This window comes from Dermacentor albipictus, chromosome 10 (genome assembly GCF_038994185.2).
Source record: "Dermacentor albipictus isolate Rhodes 1998 colony chromosome 10, USDA_Dalb.pri_finalv2, whole genome shotgun sequence".
Lineage (NCBI taxonomy): Eukaryota > Metazoa > Arthropoda > Arachnida > Ixodida > Ixodidae > Dermacentor > Dermacentor albipictus.
The window spans coordinates 79,340,678-79,359,517 of record NC_091830.1 but is presented as its reverse complement, the minus strand read 5'-3'; the positions used below and the strand labels follow the sequence as shown (position 1 = coordinate 79,359,517).

The 18,840-nt window shown below is 46.2% G+C and overlaps 1 protein-coding gene across 7 annotated transcripts in view; it reads right to left on the bottom strand.

Annotated features, from left to right (window-relative positions):
- LOC139050390 (uncharacterized) overlaps window positions 1–18,840 on the bottom strand; it is a 527,729-nt gene that overhangs the window by 45,785 nt on the left and 463,104 nt on the right. For all 7 annotated transcript variants that reach the window (XM_070526672.1, XM_070526673.1, XM_070526674.1 and 4 more), the window contains 2 exons: window positions 18,420–18,437; window positions 6,367–6,384 (listed from right to left, as the gene is read on the bottom strand). In XM_070526672.1, coding sequence (XP_070382773.1) covers window positions 6,367–6,384; window positions 18,420–18,437 — 36 coding nt within the window. The remainder of the gene's footprint in view (window positions 1–6,366; window positions 6,385–18,419; window positions 18,438–18,840) is intronic.

Sequence of the window (18,840 nt, the reverse complement as noted above, 5' to 3'; positions counted from 1 at the left end):
CACATGGCGTCACTTTGAACTAGAAATGAGCGTCTCGCGTGTTAAACGCGATCTTCTTTCGACCCCTTCCGTTTACTTCAATTTGCCAATAACCAGTCTTGAGATCCATCGACCGAAAGTACCTAGCGTTGCATAGTCGGTGTAATAGCCAGTCTATCCGTGGGAAGGGGTATACGACCTTGAATATTTTGTTCAAGTAGGGACAATCGACGCAGAAGCGTAGCTAGAGTTCTATACTTTTTCACTAAGACCACAGGAGACGCCCACAGGCTTTTCGACGGCTGGATGACGTCGTTGCGCAGGATTTTATCGAAGTGTTGGCGTACGGCTTGTCGTTCTCGCATCGCCACTTGGTAAGGGCTCTGTCGGAGTAGTTGAGCAGATTCTTCAGTCATTAGGGAGTGTTTTGCAACTCTTGTCCACTGAATCCTCGATGACGTAGAACAGCAACCTCTGCATCGTCTGAGAAGACATTTAAGCTGTTGTTTCTTACTCATCTGGAGGCTTGAGATTACGTTGGACTGGTTCCGGAATTATGGTCTTTGAGGTAGATGCGGCAGAATCCGAGAAGACAGAAGCAAGTTGGTGAGCATTGCTTTCGATTTTCCTCCATGCAGTCGTCTGATCCATTTTGCGACGCAAATTTCACAATCGAACAGTAGACGTTAATCGCCATAGATGAGGCCGTCTACGTTTGCGGGTGTTTCTGTACCGGCGGAAATGATAATGCTGGGGTCTGGCGGGATGCTCACTGGATATTTGAGCAGGCTCAAGGCGTGGTGACTACGAGAGCTATCCGACGCTATTGCGTGATTTTCGGATAGCGTTATAGACATCGACTTGAAGTTCTAAGTTCAAGTTCAAATTGTTTTATTAATCGCATGAGGATAAGCTCATTTGGTGCGGTATAAAGGCGGGTCTCTAACTCTCGTGGGCCCTTATGTTATTTGCTGGAATATAAACACTGCAGCGTGTGAGATAAAAAGAATCTGAGACAATACACATATGCAACATACTTATTGAACAAATGACGCGAGCATAAAATTGCGAAGGTTAGTTCCCTAACAGATAAATGGCTGTTGTCCTGTAGGATCTGTTGGTGATTTATTCTAGAGCAGCGATTCGGCATGCGACAATGCAATTGTTTCATAGTTAGTGCCATATTTTGAAACGGTTAGCGCTTTCGAGGTGAAGATCGTAATCGGAATGTGGTATTGTGATCATTAATTTTAGCAGGACACAGTATAATTTTGTGGATGATTTAGCAAAGCAAAACGAGAACGTGGTAATCAAAGCAGGGTTACACGGGCAGTATATTAAGCAATAGGTACGCGAATGTGATTGACTGCGATTTTTTAAAGAAGAGAATAGCACGAAGCGCTGTATTTTGGGCTGAAATAATTGGCACTAAAGTGGTGGGGTACGTGAGTCCGTATATGGTAGCAGCATACATAATATGCTAGTGTATAAAACTGACATAAACACAAAGGAGTGTGTTCAAGGAAAAGCTAACGTAGTTTACACAATATTGAGACTTTGTTATGAATGGTGAGTGTAGTCTCACGGACTAGTTTATACCTCATTAGTTGACTATAGAGTTAGGCGCCCAAAAATGCTGTCTCGTTAACCCTTTGTAAAGAAGATTTGTTGATGTTTAATGATTTGTGGTTCATTCGTTTTTTAGTAATATGCCGTATTTCACAAGATGAAAAGCCTTGGTTATTTTCATGAATATACCCTTGGTTAATTTTCATTCTAAATTTATTTTAGTTTATTCAATATTAGCGCTGTTTCTGTCGACATTCTTTCTATATATCATAAACATTGCAGAGACGTTGTGCGCTGTTGAACACTCATTTGGTCGGGCTAGCACAATTCTCTCTAAAACCTTTCAACACGCAGACAATGCTGATATTGGTCGGCGATTGACCAATATCTTGTCTCCATTCTTAAACACTTGTACAGCCTTAAAAATTTTATAGGCGGCGAGAACGACGCCGAAATGAACATTTCGTTAATGATATGTTATAGGGGTTCCCGTAAACTAATCGAACAGTGTTTGAGGAACGAGACAAATAACAGGTTTAGATAGGATGGTGAAGTATTTCTTAAAGAGAAGATTATGTTGTTGAGTTCATGAGGGTCAGTGGGCTGACGAAACAGGGAACTGGATCGGTTAGTTGTTGTGACTGTGTCTGATTGTGATGTATTTGAATTGTTCACAGTTCCATTATTGGTAATTGTAGTGAAGTAACTGTTGAAACTTTCAGCAATATTGTACGGATCACTCATTCTTGTGTCATTTTCGAGATTGCATATATACTGTTTGTGTTGCACGTGCTTAGCGCGGTATATATTGTTTTACATATAGCTTTTGAGTCACCATGTGCTCGTTTAGCCTTAGAGCAGAAATATTTTTGTTTAGAAATCATGATTACGCTTTCAAGCTTTTTTGCATGTCATATAGTTGTTTTCAGACGTCACGTTGTGCGGTTTCGATTTACTTTCCTATACATATTATCTTTGGGATGTATTGACTTTATTATACCGGCAGTTAGCTTGTGTTCTCGCTTTGTGCTTCTCCTGGACATGGTTGAAGTGCATTCAATTACTCTTAATATCTATAAAATATTTTCATGAACTGCTCATATTTATGGTCATTTGTGGGTGCCGATTATACAGAGCGCCAATTTTCATACACTAGAGCTTTACAAATATCATCATGTTCGCAGGTTATACACTTTTGCTGAGTTCATGACTGGCTGCAGGATGTGATGGTTGCAAAAATATGAAGGCGATCAGTAATGCATTATTATAATGTTCCACTTGAAAATTGGGTGTCACATATGTTTGTGATTGTGTGATCCAACGTGCTCGGTCTTGAGTTAGTAATGCATGTTGGCAATCTGAATAATTCTTGTGATCCATAGCTTGTTATGTCTGTGTAGTTATGCCGGTTCGAATAATGGCAAATGTTGATATCACCCAATAAAATAATCTGAGTACCATCATTACTGTTGCTATCAAACCAGTTATCTAAATCATATGGGAACTCAATTATGTTGTTTTGCGGTGACCCGTGAATGACGCCTATTAACGTGCATTATTTTTATGATGTACAAGGCTTCTGGCTGCTTTGTGTGGTCATCTTTCGATGACGAGTTCTTCGTACCATGATGATTTGAAAATTATATCTGTTATAACTGTGAATATTGCGTTGTTTCTTACGTACTGATCTGCACCCTCATGTACAGATTTGTTATTTGTAGTGTTTGATGATAAGCTTCGCCTACGAGCGAGCTCCAGTTGATAGCTTAGAGTGGATATGTTTGACACTTGTTTTCGGATAAGCAAGTTCCTGATAAAGAAATAAGTGAAACGTGTGTGAGTGTGTTGCACAAAGGTCAACAAATTACCATATACCTCAATGTTTCTGGAGGCTCCATATATCCAGGTGCAGTAATAAAAAATCGCATGAAGTGGGTAACTGATTACTAAATGTTCGCGGTTCCATAAGTTTAAAAACAACCTCGTTATTTTTATCCTTTTTTTTCCTTCCATCTGTCATTGTTTTCTTCTCTTGAGCTTGAGTTTTCTTTTCTTTAGAGAGAAAATGGTCGTTAAAAACACTTGGCTCGCACCTATTTTTTTGCCGAGATCTTAGAGTCGAAGATTGCTCCTTGTTAGTAGAGGTATTCCAAGCCAATAATGACGTCTCGTAAAAAATGTTGGAAGATAATCAAGGTGACAGGTTAGGTTCGGTCACGAACGGTGATTGTTGAAGATTCTGTTCAATGATATTAGATGTCCTACCGCTGTCTCAATTTTTAGGGCCTTCCCATGCAGTCTTAACCTACGGAAATTGCGCGGTAATGGTTCCACTGATGATGGAGTAGTCGGATCCTGTGTCCACTAAGACGGTTACTGCTTGGCCATCAAGAAGTACTTCGAGGTCGTTGATTCTTTGTGCTCTATTACAGTTTGGTCTTGGCGTCGAATCATGGCTCTGTCACTTGCACTGTAGTTGGAACTTCACATCGTTAGGTCTCCTTTTATCAACGTATTTTTTTGCGTCTAGGCTTCGTTGGAATGGCAGCGTGTCGTTCCTACGTCGTCGAGCTAGATATTGAGGCGTCGTCATCTACGGCGGAGGATCGTCACCGTTTCGGTGTAGAGCAAGCGCACCTGCATTTATTGATGTATTTAGTTTTCGGTGTACGGGCTGGCGGAGGGACACCTGGCTGGACTAACGTATGGTTGGCGCTGCGCGGACCGGGCTTCGCTGAGTGGTGGCGAGGTAGTCATCGATATCACGAAGGCGTTGACATTGCTGTGTGTGCGGAGCTTTGACGGCGAACTCTCGGAGACCCATATCGAGGGGCGGGCACCGGCGGTAGACGTGAGCCGCATCTCCTCTGTGAGGGCAGAGCGCAAGGTGCTGGCGGCACGCCAAACGTCGGCATGCCTTGGTATGCTGCGCTTGGTGACGGGTGGGCATGCTGACGGTAGGGCATGCTGACGGTAGCGGTGGACAGTGGAACTGCGGGCCATGGCTTGGGCACAGAGGGGTAGCCTCACAGCGGGCGAAGGCGCTACATTACTGTCGAGAATGCTCTGTCATACTGACAACGCGCATGCCGTTCGTGACTTGGAAACACTGGGCGCGCAACCGTAAAGAAAGGAATTACGAACGAGCCAAAAGGTGATTATTGTTGCGTGGCAAGATACGACCCAAAGCCTGTAATTCTGCTTAAAGTGTGCTTTTCTTTAAAGAACTACGGTTGATGGTGACGCTGTTCTAATCTTTGCTGCTGAGTTGGTGTCGATTTCTCTGCTTTTCTCGTGCTGTAGAGCCTCGTCCGAAGGCAAATTTTGTAGTCTACAGCTTGTTCGACGATCTAGAGCGACGGTGTTGTTGTCTTCTGGCTTCGGGTTCGGATCGTGACTTCGCCCATGCGCCCACTACTAGAACGCAAATGCCCCTCCAACACATATCACGTAGTAGCAACCGGCACGGACGGAGTAGCAAAACTGTAAGTAACTCAGCCTTTTTATTTGGCCATCCATTGCCCACAAAAACAAGATACACTAAAATCACGATAACGGCGAACACAATTGCCGATCGCGAAAATCTTATCGTCGGGACAAGAGTTTCGGCATTTATACATGAGTCACCGATGGTTCTGGAATAATCACTGGTGCCCGCGTGTTCACCAGAAACTTCTAAAAAATTCGCTAGCACATGCAATCACATTACGCAATCTTCGGCGACAACAGGCGGCAGATGGAACCACCGATAACATTCGAGAAACTTACGATACATGCGGGTGCCTGCCGCGCTGAGCAATAACATTTGCTAGAAAGTGAAACGCGGTCACCCGAAACTAGAAAGTACACCTGTCGATAGATAGATAGATAGATAGATAGATAGATAGATAGATAGATAGATAGATAGATAGATAGATAGATAGATAGATAGATAGATAGATAGATAGATAGATAGATAGATAGATAGATAGATAGATAGATAGATAGATAGATAGATAGATAGATAGATAGATAGATAGATAGATAGATAGATAGATAGATAGCCAGGCAGGCAGGCAAGCAGGCACACAGGCTCAAAGCCGTGGAAATAGGCAAAGAATTCTACAGAACACAAATGAATTTTTTATGCTGTTTGATGGTGCGGATCTCCTAATTGTTGCCGTTCTGTAAGTTCATTCCAAATAAATAGTCCGTGCACACACCGGCTGCAGTTCATAAATTACCGTGTGCCGCAACTAAATAATTGAAGGAGTGAAATGGCGAACTTTGTCAATTAGTTGAATACGTTTATCCTGCAACTAATGTCTGCCTTTCGGAATATGCCGGCTAAAGGCAGAGAAACATCTTAGGAGCAGCAGACAATCTTGAATTATTCCGTAAAGCCTAAAGCCCTTTTTTATTTATTTATTCATACTGTAAGCGTAGACGACGACAGGAGATGCGGTAGCATTGCTGTGGTGTAGAAAGTTAAGATATGTTTAAACAATTCAAGTTTTGATTGGGAGACATAACATATCAAGATAAGAAACAATGAGCAAAATAACTGATTTAATAAGTATAGCAAGTTAATTACATTACTGCATAATCATGAGTTAAGTCAGAGAGTCATAATGCATACCCATATAGACAAACGATGCAAAATTTCAGGCAAATTGAAACAATGTAACGTGCTGAACAAATGCAAGCGACAAGCAGCCAGTAACAAAGCTGATATAAAACAATACCTGCGAAAAGTTTCGTAATTCTAAGGTGTGCGAAATATTTGAAAATAGATTTTTGAAAACTAATATTTAGAGCGATAAAAATAATGCAGCTTACCGCCAGGTACATGGGGCCCTGTAATACACCCATGTGGTAAAGAGCGGAAAAGAGAACAACATATTAACAAACGTAATATCATCTTAATTTCTACCCCCTATGCTGGTGTTAGTATCTGCTATTTCGCGCAGCCATTCAGTCTCACGATTTGAAACAACCTCAACCACGTTTCCACCTTACCGTCAGCGCTGTTTTAGCTTGCGTTGAGGTTAAAAGCTGTATTGTGCTCATAGGTGACATCAGTGTTGCGGGTGAAGTCTAAATACACAACCATAAGGGTCTAGACAATTTCTTGCGTAAAACTCGATAAAGTCGAATACTGGTAAAATTGAGTGACATTGCAATTATTACTAACCATTATGTCCTATTTTTTCTCACTTCTGAACAAATGCGTCCAGTCAAGCCCATCCTTGCATATTTCTTCTCCCGCTTGTTAAGGGCGCGCATTATTCTATTAAACATAATTTGTAAATTGTTTTAATAGACACAGTTTTACTAACTATCTCACGTGTTAGTGCAGTTTTTTAATATAAGCAGCACCTCTTTGGGAGGCAGATGTCGCTTGAAAGGTAAAAGGCACTCAAGTTACTCAAGAGCAAAGGCTTTCTAAACGTACCTGTGGGCCAGGATAAAGTGACTTCTTATGTAACGCTGTTTGCAGGAGCTTCCTGACAAGTGTTCAGTGAAATACGAAAGCTTTTTAGCCAAGATTCTGAAGTAGCAGCTCTCAAAAGTCCTACTGAGCGCAAGAGTTTTGCTAAGTGACTGTTTATAAATAAATGCTTTGTTTGAAATCCTCAGTGAGAATGTATGGTCTAAATTGATTATTTATGAGGTTAATTATTAATACCTGTGAACTACTAAGCGTGATTTTGCATTTAATGCTACAATGTGTCCATTAGTTCAAGTAATCCAGTTCAGGTGACAAGAAAGCGATAAATATCAAAGGAAATGTTTAAAATTTTATTGTCTCTTTTTCATAACCTAGATATTTGGTACATAATGAGAGATATGGATCCTTCATTCGTAATAGTGCTTAGTTTTAACGGTAAACAGCGGCAGTTCCTTGGGGTAATGGCACATCATTGTCACATCTTAGTGAGGAGCAAAACTAAACATTGTTAAAAAAATTTATTGAATTGAGGCGTTTACAAGGAAACTAAGGAAATCAACGCTGGAAGCACAGTGATAGTGCTGTTTATGGTTTTCAGTATTCGAATGCGTGTCCACGGGTGTAGTTGGCTCGCTACGGACACAATACAATCGCACTTTCTTTGAGATTTCTGGCGCTTGAGGACACACAGTAGCAATCTTCACTACACACAGTGATAGCCCAGTGCCTGTGACGTTGAACTCCTCAGATAGAGGGGTTCTATCTTAGACACTCCGGCATGTCTCGATAGGTGCAAAATAAAAAGAAAAACTCTCGTTTACTGAAGCTCGGGCACACGTCAATGAAAAGCAGGCGGTGAAAATCCATTGAGAGTCCCCCATTACGGCCTTCCGGCTAACAAGGTTGTGGTTCCGGCAGGTAAAACCCAGGAATCTTCGACAGGATTCCTGTCACGCGGGCTGGCCTACACGGCAAGACTCTTTGCGGATTTGTCGAATATTTCATGAAGCTGCGGATAAGGCAGACTCATCTATCGGCTGACCATACCTTGATGGCAGTGATAATTTGCTGAGAAAGCGGAAAAAAAGTAAAATGCACGCGTTTCACAGCTTCATGCGACAATGCGGTATGGAAAGCATAATGCATCGTCTCTCCTAACTGGATGTCATTTATGTAAAAAGCCTTAGGCGTCTGTGTTGGCGATGACCTAGGCGAAACTGCGCCGTGACATACGCTGCAAAGTGCAATAAACACGCCAACAAATGCTTCGATTTACGTCACATATCTTAGGGAGGTTGGATTTCGTTCTTCGTTCGATGAAGGTCCATCTTCGCTGGGCCGCACGTGAAGTGTTACACACCGCACCGATACTGGCACACAACTGCCATTGCTCCCACGTCCATGTCGTGTATTTCCTGCAGAACGTCGTGTAATCAATGAACAAGTATACGACATGTTTCATCGCGGGAGGATACCACCTTTCTACAGTCGATAGGCATCGCCAGTCATCTCAGTTACGCAGAACGATACTTCAGTGCAGCTTTACATGGACTACAGCCGCCTGAGCAAGAATTCCCCAAAGACGTCTACCCTTCTCCCGCGCACAAGTGGCGCGATTGACGGTGTACAAGGGGCACAATTCTTTTCATCTCCAGATTTACGCTAAGGGAATGATCTCAGGCACGCTCATGGCAGACGCCTATAGGCCAAAGACAGCTTTGGTCACAAACAACGGCTTAAACGAATGTAACCTAATGCCTTCTGGACTTTGTGATCCGCCTGCAGCGTTTGAGCAGAAGATCGACACAGTTCTGAGCAGCTTCAAGTCACAAATGTGTTTGTACTATTTTGACGACATTGTCGCTTTTGCCCGTGACTTCACGCACCTATAATGGCTCCGGTCTGTTTCAACGTGTTTAATAAACGCAAGGCTACGCCTAAACCACAAGAAGTACCAACTTCTTGCTCGGTAGCTTGTAATTATAGGTTATGTCATATGCAAGGATGGAATTCTCTCCGATGCAGCCAAATTCCGGGCCGTCACCGAATGCCCTAAGCAGGCGTCGATCACAGAATTGCACAGTTTCGTCTGTCTGTGTTCCTGCTTCAGAGGCTTCATTCGCAATTTCGTCACCATCACAACCACCCTGACGAAGCTGCTTAAATACAACTGGCCCAGCACATCATCGTGGTCCTAGTATGTCGACCCCTTCACAAAGTTCCGTAAGTTGCTAGCTTCTCCGCTAATTTTGCGTCATTACGACGTAACAGCGCCTACCAAGGTGCACCCAAATGCCAGCGATGTTGGCTTCTGTGCTGTTCGTTTGCAGCGGAAAAAGGAGTTTCCAGAATATGTCATGTCTGATGCATGTCGTACGCTTACAAAAGGTGAGACGAATTACACCGCGAAAAAAAAAGAATGCCTGGCCTTATCTGAGCTCTTAACAAGTTCAGACCTTATGTATACGGCCGTCCATTGATCTTATCACGGATCACCATGCACTATGATGGCTGTCGTCCTTGAAAGAACCCTCAGGCCGTCTTGCCTAAAGGGGCTTCGCCTCCATGCAGGACTACGATGTCCGCGTTGTCCACCGCAGCGGCCGCCAGCACTCTGACGCCATCGCCCTCTCCTTTGGCCGACGATAAGGCCCGCTGCTCCGTATCTTAGCTTGCCGTTTCTTCCATCGACCTTCACACTACGCTTCCCAACACTGCAGAAACCACTGGACAACCTAGCTTACAGACTTGCTCTCTGATCAACCGGCACAATCAACCAACCGCTCATGCGTGATACCGTTGAGTCCACCATTGCGACAACCTACTCCACCGACGCACTTGCACCTCCTATAGACGCCAGTGGTTTCTAGCAGTACCCCACAGTCTGCGCTCTGAAATATACGCGTCGCTATACTGTGACCCCCAGTGTGCACATTCGGAAGTATTCAAAATTTACCAGCGCATTTGACAGGGGCACAATATGTACAGCTGCGTTTAGAAGCTCGTTCGAGCTTGCCTCGGTTTTCAGCGCCGAAAACCTTCACCGCGCTTCTCGCTAGCCGGTCTGCAACGACTACATTGCTCTGCCCGGCCATTCAGGAGCGTCAGCATCGATTTGTATGGGCCACTTCTCCTGACACCTGCTCGTAACCCCTGGGCTATCGTGGCTGTTGACTGCCTCACGCGATACGCCGATGCTTCCGCGCTCCCTACAGATACAGTGCGCAAACTTGCCTCCTTCCTGCTTCGCCGATTCCCACTGCGTCCTGCTCCACCATAGGAGCTGCTCGCCATCGTCAAGCCATCGTCAAAGAGTGCCACGATTTTCACCGCAAAACTACTGCTTACCATGTGCAGAACACTGGCCTTGCAGAACTCTTTAACCATACGCTTGGCGACATGCTCGCAGTGTACGTAGCCTCCGACCACAAAACTGGGTTGCTATTACGCCCTTAACCACGTAGGCCTATAATGCCGTCAGTTAGAGTACCACTAGCTTTTCACCTTTTCCCTTTTATACGGCCGGCAATCATCGCACTCCATCGAGAAAATTTCATCATACCGGCCGGACGCATCTGTCGCAGCTGAAGTCTGCCGCGACCTCGCACGGGTCTTTACTTCCAGCGATCATGAGAGCCATAGGAGCACTCGCGGTGACACCACCTCTGCAGCCACCTTCCTTCCTGGAGCGCTTCTGCGGCTTCCCGTTCTTTGCGCTGCACCTGGGCTCTCTCCGAAACTACTGAACAAGTATGAATAGCTATACTATATCGTCAAGCGCGCATCACCCGTTAGCTACGTGAGCGAAGCCATTGAACCGTGTTTGGAAGCGCACCGTTGTGGACGAGACATTGTCAAAATTAAGCCTTAAGACCTACTATGACCAACGCTTAGTGACAAGCGGTTAGGTTACCGTGTGGCTCCTTTTCATTCCTGGGGGGAATTGTAGAAAAGGATTGGAATGATCTTGTGGATCGTCCTTTCCAGTACTTTCTAGTGAGTCGTCTTCTTCAGCGCTTTTGCCTGTGAATGCCGCTCGTGCTGGGAGTCCGTGGCCTCCTCTAACGGTCGGTCCCAATGGCCGGTGACCAATACACGCCTTTACAATACACATATTGTCGCGAAGTACTTTGAGCAGTAAGCGTTTGCGACTAGAACATTGGAGCAGCGAGAGGTAGTGTAGCGGACCGAGCACCGAAACAAGGTTGTTCTTTCTCGTCGTCGTTGTCTCTCTCCTAGCCACATCCCCACTGCTCCCTATTTTACAGTACATTTATCTTCCCCGCGGAAAAGGAAGCCGTCCCGGCGACCTACGGGTAGGACAACACAGGCGGATCATAGTAGGGCTTGAGACGCTAGGCATGCACAATTTCGCGTCCACGACGGCGATGATCCAAAGGTAGCTCGAGGGGTTCCACAATATAGTTGACTGGAGACGTTTGGTTGAACACGCGGTATGGGCCTTGGTACTTCGACGCGAGTTTGGGTGACAGTCCAGTGGTAGAGGCTGGAACCCAAAGCCACACTAGCGAGCCAGGAGCATAGGATACAGGAGCATTGGAACTTTCTCGATGGTGCTTCTGGCTTTGCTGGTCTTCTGACGTAAATATACGGGAACGCTTGCGACACTCTTCTGCGTGTGCAGCAGCTTCGGATAGGGTAGTTGTTTTCGTGGAGTCAGGGCGGTACGGAAGGATAGTATCCATTGTGGAAAAAGGTTCGCGTCCGTACAGGAGAAAGAAGGGCGAAAATCCCGCGGTATTTTGCGTGGCGGTGTTGTAAGCGTAGGTCAGAAAAGGTAGAACATGGTGCCATTTGGTTTGGTCGAATGCAACGTACAAGGCCAGCATGACACCAAGATTGCGATTAAAGCGCTCGGTCATGCCATTAGTCTGCGGATGATAAGCAGTTGTAGTGCGATGAATGATGCGGCATTCTTTGAGGAGAGCCTCGAAGACGACGGATAGGAAGACGTGGCCTCTGTCACTGAGTAATTTCCGGGGAGCTCCGTGGCGAAGGAAAAACCAGGCGACGTCACGTGCAGAAGCGCTGGACAAAGGGGAAGTTTCCGCATAGCGCGTAAGATAGTCGATGGTCACGATTACCCAGCGATTGCCATCTGATGTGGTTGGCAGAGGTCCATAAATGTCGATGCCTACTCGATCAAAAGCACGTGCGGGGCAAGGCAAAGGCTGCAATGGGGCGTTTGAACGACGAGGGGGATCTTTACGGCGTTGGCAAACCAGACAGGAGCGGACATAATGATGGATGAATCGATACATCCCCCACCACTAGTAACGAAGGAGTAGACGCGCGTATGTCTTCAGTACCCCTTGTTAGATATGGGGCTGTTTCCTGCGATTACTTCGAGTTCCCCAAACCACTTCGAAACGCAGCACAGCTAATTGAGGAATGCAGAAGCAGGAAAAGCGCATTCCAGAGGAGCGCCCAGGCAAGTAAGTTGAAGGCCACAAGACAGGTGCAAACCAAGACGGCGGTAATGCGCCGTGACAGCCAGACGTGCCGGGAAGGCCCAAGCGTACCTCTCTTCGCCTTTGAAGAAGACATTTGCTACCACTGTGGGGCCGTAGCGCCGGGATTAGCAGGTGGGCCTCGGATAATGGAGCATGAGCAGCCCTCCCCTTCTCGTTAGAAGTGCATTGCCAGTCTGCGAGGCAAGACCGCAGAGAGCTGCCAGGTGTGACACCGCGACACGGGCGCCTACCACTGGCTGAAAGTGGCGTCATCGGAGCGGACTCTCCCATTGGTCAAACATGACGTGACTTACAGTGCTCGAAGGGCTTATAAGAAGCCTTCCAGAGATTCTGGGACAGTCCCTGATTCCCTGATTCACCTCTCTCGAACTTCTTGCCGCGGGCCGCAGCGTCCGAGTTGCTGCCGGCCCGTAATGACTGTACGAATGTTACTTGTCTCTCACCTCCTTGTACATAATGTAGAATAAAACCTCCCAAGTTTGGGTTTTCATCCCGGAGTCCGTCCCTCAACCCCTACATCTGGTTGGCAGCGGTAGGATCGCCTCCGAATGCATCAGCTGGTGGCAGCGCTACAGATGAACCTTCGTCGAGAAAGATCCTAAGGAACCGGGAAGAGCGAAGAAGAGTGAGCCTTCGTCGAAAGAGGTCCGAAGAAACTGGGAGTAGCGAAGAAGGAGCGAGCCTTCGACCCAGGGAGTCCGGAGGAACCGGGAACAGCGGACGAATGAACCGGATGGCAGGGTGCTGTAACCGTAAGTGAGCGCGTGGTTTTTTTTCCTTATGATTCGCCAGACTCAAAGGTTGTGTGTTCAATTTTAATAGTTCTGGGAATCGGGAGTTTGTTGCATTGTGTATTTGCACAAATTAATTAAGGAAAACAGTTTTAACCACCTGTCGGGGCAGCTGCCATGGATCTTAGATGGTTGACGAGGTTAGACTTGTTGTTAGTGTGCGACGATTTGGGAGTTGAGGAGGACGAACGGATAAAAACGCCAGCTATCATAAAGGCGATTGAAGATAGTGGCAATGATGAGAAAAGCATTGAGCTTGCTTGGGAAGTGATACAGGAGCCACGGGAGCGAGAGCGTCGTGTACGTTTGCGGGAGCGTCGTGAACCCAAGAGTGAGAGTAAGCGTGAACAACGCGAGAAGGAACGGAAGCATGAGCTTCAAGAACTTACTCTTAGGTGTCAGCGTCACGAACGTGAGAAGGCACGCGAACGTGAGAATCAACGTAAGCTTGAGCGAGAGGAAAAGTATGAGAGAGAGAAGGCAGCACTGATCAAAGAGATACAGTATTGTGATCAGTTATTGGCACAGAGACAACGGCTGTCTGAGAATTCTGTAGGTAGTACAGAGCGAAAGAATGAGGAAGTGTCTAGCGGACTTTCGCCAAAAGCCGACGAGAAGAGTAGTGCCTGTGAGATTGGCTGCCGATTCATAAGTGAAGGGAAAAGGCTAGCTGCTAACGATGCCTTAGTGGCAACAGAGGCCGTTAAAGGCCGCAAGGAGAGCGACGAGGTGCTGTGCCAACAGATGACTGTAGAGACAGCTCGGCCAGCTGCGAACAAATTGGCACAGTTACCGAGCGTGTGCGTCGCTGGTAATGTTAGCGAGGTTGCTAGCGAAGAAAAGGGTACTTCTGACCCGACAGTAGCGAGCACCCATGTAGAGCCTGATGTGCATGCAGAAGTGAAGTGCGAGCTGGATGATGCAGTTGAGAATAGTTCTCGGGGTGGCGAGCTCCGTAGCTCACGAGAGAACAACTGCATTGTTCAGGGATCGGTGCGGCTCTCCGCCAGTCTAGATGGCCTAGATAGGGATGATTCAGTTAATCATTCGGACTGTGCGCGTGAGACAGCGATCGATACCGACGGGCTGTGTGCCGATGCACAGCGTGAGCTGGGCAATGTAGTAGAGGGCAGTTCGCAAGAGTGCGAGTTGTCTTACTCGAGTAAAGCCTGCTGCATTGTGCCAGAGTCGGTTGAGCTGTCCGCCAGTCGAGGCAGAGAGAGTGTTGATTTAAGTGAGAATCACTCAGACTGTGCGGGTAAGAGACCGATCCGGGCCTACGAAATGTGTACCGGCCAGCACGAAGCACGAGAAGGCGACATGAAAGCGAGTGCAAAGAGAAAGCGCCGTAAAAAGAAGCGCGGTAAAGACCGTAAGACGGTAATTAATGCAGCGCCGCCAAAGATGGCGAGAAACCCAAAAAGGCAGGGCGCGAGGAAAAAGGTGCGGTCGTCAAGGACGATGTTGACGCATCCAGAATGGTCAAGCCACCGGTCAAAGGGGGACCGCGAAGCATGTTCTGCGCGGACGCGGAAAAAGGGCACGAGGCTGTTAAACTCCTCGTCTTTCCGTAGTTCTTTTCATAGCTCAGCGTGCAGTTCGAAGAAACGCAAGGTGGCAGGACGAGACCAGGTGGGGAGTAGCGACGCGGTCAATCGAGCTTGTGTTGAAAGCGGGGCGCGGGGACGCAAATTGGCAGGAGACCATAACGTCTTGGGGGAGCTGATAGTGAGTCAGCCCTTTTGTGTTTTCTCGGCAGCCAGAGTAGTTTTCAAGCCGCGACCAGCTCGGGGACGGCTCAGAGTATGAGTCAGACATAAGCGTTTGGAAAGGGAGGCCAAGAGAGCTTCCGTAGTAAAACGTGTTATTTTGTTTGTTATTTTGAGCATCGGAATGTTTTCGCGATTTGAGACTAGGATTTCTTTCAATATGTAAGGTTTGAGCTTTGTTTGTGTTTTCGTTCGAGAAGCTCGAGATTTGAAAGATGCGTTTTATGTAAACATGTAGTCTCGCGAGATGTTCATTAATAAGTATACAGGCTTTCTTTTTTTCTGTGTGTGAGTAACCTGAAGGTCAAGGTTATCGTTGAGAGGCCTATCGTAACGCGCGTGTGTGTTATTTAACCTTCTTTAAGTGTTTTTGAATTTTGTAAGGTTAAGCGCGTAGGTTTTTAGTAAGTGCATGATTTGCACTGAGAAGCGTTCTTAGTTCCATTAGCGCATGTCCTGTGTGGACGGAAGGAAGCAGATTTATGACTAGGTTGCGCGTGTGTGTTGAGGGCAGCCGTATTCTGACTTCTCTGATAAGTATGCGTGGAACGAGTAATGAAAAGACGCATCATTTTAAGGGTTCTGCGGAGTGTGTAAGTCCCGCAAGTTTAATTGTTCGTTTATGTCACGTGTCCTGTAGGACTTTCAGGGAAGAAACGTGAGTAAGCGTGAATGCAAAGTTTGCCTACAACGCAAGTACGCGTTCTGTTTAGTGACCACAAGGCTAGTGCGCTTGTGATTACGTACTTGTGAGGTTGACCAGATTGTTCAGTGGCACCAATACGTGCGATAAGTACGCCACTGCGGTAGGGTTGGAAACATGCTGTTCGTGTAGTTAGGCCACTTAAGTTATGTTCGGCTGTTTTCATTTGTTGTTTGCATCGTCAACGACCCTTTTGTTTTGCAACAACAATAGTACTCTGGTCTTGTCGGCAATCGAGGAGAAATGGATAGCTGTTTGGAAGGGTGGTTGGAACTGTTTTGTCAAAATTGGGGAACTAAAAGATCAGGGTTGATTTTGACTCAGTAATAGCCTGGCGAGTCAGGGGTGAAGAGCCTGCGCTTACGCGTGGTGCAGCGCTGTGTTGTTTGGTTTGTTTGACGTATGTTCTCCAGGGCCCAGGATCCCGAGGGTTGTCAAACGAGGCTCGACCCCAGTACCCTGCAGCTTCTTTCAGCGTTCCTCATGGCCAGCGAAATGAGTTCACCGGCCATTCAGAACAACCGGGGCGAGGACGAGCTGTTAGATATGGAGCTGTTTCCTGCGATTACTTCGAGTTCCCCAAACCACTTCGAAACGCAGCACAGCTAATTGAGGAATGCAGAAGCAGGAAAAGCACATTCCAGAGGAGCGCCCAGGCAAACAAGTTGAAGGCCACAAGACAGGTGCAAACCAAGACGGCGGTAATGCGCCGTGACAGCCAGACGTGCCGGGAAGGCCCAAGCGTACCTCTCTTCGCCTTTGAAGAAGACATTTGCTACCGCTGTGGGGCCGTAGCGCCGGGATTAGCAGGTGGGCATCGGATAATGGAGCATGAGCAGCCCTCCCCTTCTCGTTAGAAGTGCATTGCCAGTCTGCGAGGCAAGACCGCAGAGAGCCGCCAGGTGTGACACCGCGACACGGGCGCCTACCACTGGCTGAAAGTGGCGTCATCGGAGCGGACTCTCCCATTGGTCAAACATGACGTGACTTACAGTGCTCGAAGGGCTTATAAGAAGCCTTCCAGAGATTCTGGGACAGTCCCTGATTCCCTGATTCACCTCTCTCGAACTTCTTGCCGCGGGCCGCAGCGTCCGAGTTGCTGCCGGCCCGTAATGACTGTACGAATGTTACTTGTCTCTCACCTCCTTGTACATAATGTAGAATAAAACCTCCCAAGTTTGGGTTTTCATCCCGGAGTCCGTACTTCAACCCCTACACCCTGCATGCGCGCACTGGAGATCGTCACGGAACGCTGCGCAAATATGCGAACGCAGGTGTCGGGGCATGACAGGCAACCATTTGCGGCCGTCCTGGAGGTAGCTGCGACGGTACAAGAGCCCGTCGCGAATGGAGAAGCGATTTGCTTGGCGTCGTAATGCGCGATTGGTAGTGGGTGTCGATGGGCTGGACAAAAAACGCAGCATGGACGCAATCCATGGGCCTTTCGTCTGCTCCAGAAGAATGTCCGTGGCAGCAACTGGAGAAGCGTCGGGAGAAGCGCTTCGGCATTTATACATGAGTCACCGAAGGTTCCAGAATAATCACTGGTGCCCGCGTGTCCACCGGAAAGTTCTACGAAATTCACACCGCATATGCAATCAGATTACGCAATCTTCGGTGACAACAGACAGCAGATAGAACCATCCATAACATTAGAGAAACTTGTGATACATGCGGGCGCCTCCCGCGCTGAGCGATAACATTTGCTAGCAGGTGAAATGCGGTCGCCCGAAAATTAGAAAGTGCACGTGTCAAGATAGATAGATAGATTAGATAGATTAGATAGATAGATAGATAGATAGATAGATAGATAGATAGATAGATAGATAGATAGATAGATAGATAGATAGATAGATAGATAGATAGATAGATAGATAGATAGATAGATAGATAGATAGATAGGCAGCCAGGAAGGCAAGTAGGCACGCAGGCTCAAAACCGTGGAAATAGGCAAATAATTCTAAGAACAAAAATGCATTTTTAGGCTGTTTGACGGTGCTTATCTCCTAATTGTTGCCGTTCTGTAAATTCTTTCCAAATAATTAGTCCTCGCACACTCACCGGCTGCAGTTCGTAAATTACCGGGTGCCGTAACTAAATAATTGATGAAGTGAAATAGCGAACTTTGTCAATTAGTTGAATACATTTCTGCTGCGACTATTGTCTGTCTCTCTGAATATGCCAGCTAAAGGCAGAGAAACATCTTGTGAGCAGCAGAGAATCTTGAATTATTCCGTAAAGCCTAACCCCTTTTTTTATTTATTTATTTGTACTGGCAGCGTAGACGACGACAGGAGTTGCGATAGCATTGCTGTGGTGTAGAAAGTTAACGCATGTTTAAACAATTCAAGTTTCGATTGGGAGACATAACATATCAATATAAGAAACAATGAGCAAAACAACTGAATAAATAAATATAACAAGGTAATTACCTCACTGCGTAATCACGTTAGTTAGGTCAGGGAGTCAAAATACATACCCATATAGACCAACGAATACAAAACTTGCGGCAAATTCGAACAATGTAATGTGCTGAACAAATGCAACCGAGAAAGATCCAACAACATAATGGATTTAAAACGATACCTGCGAAATATTTCGTAACTCTAAGGTGTGTGAAATATTTGTAAACAGCTTTTTGAAAACTAATATTTAGAGCAATTAAACATAAATACAGCTTACCGGCAGGTACTTGGGGCCCTGTAATACACCAATGTCGTAAAGAGCGGAGAAGAGAACAACATATTAAGTTAGATAATATCACCTAATTTCTACTTGGTGTAGTCGGTATCTGCTATTTCGCGCAGCCATTCAGTTCTAGGAATTGGAACAACTTCACCCTCGTTTCCACCTTACCATCAGTGCTGTATTAGCTTGCCTTGAAGATAAAGGCTGTATTGTGTTCATAGGTGACATCTGTGTTTCGGGGGAAGTCTAAATGCACCATCATAAGAGTCTAGACAATTTCTTGTGTAAAACTCGATAATGTCGAATACCGATAAAATTGCATGACATTACAATTATTACTAACAATTATGTCCCATTTTTTCTCGCTTCTTAAAATATGCGTCCAGTCCAGCCCATCCTTATTTATTTCTTTTCC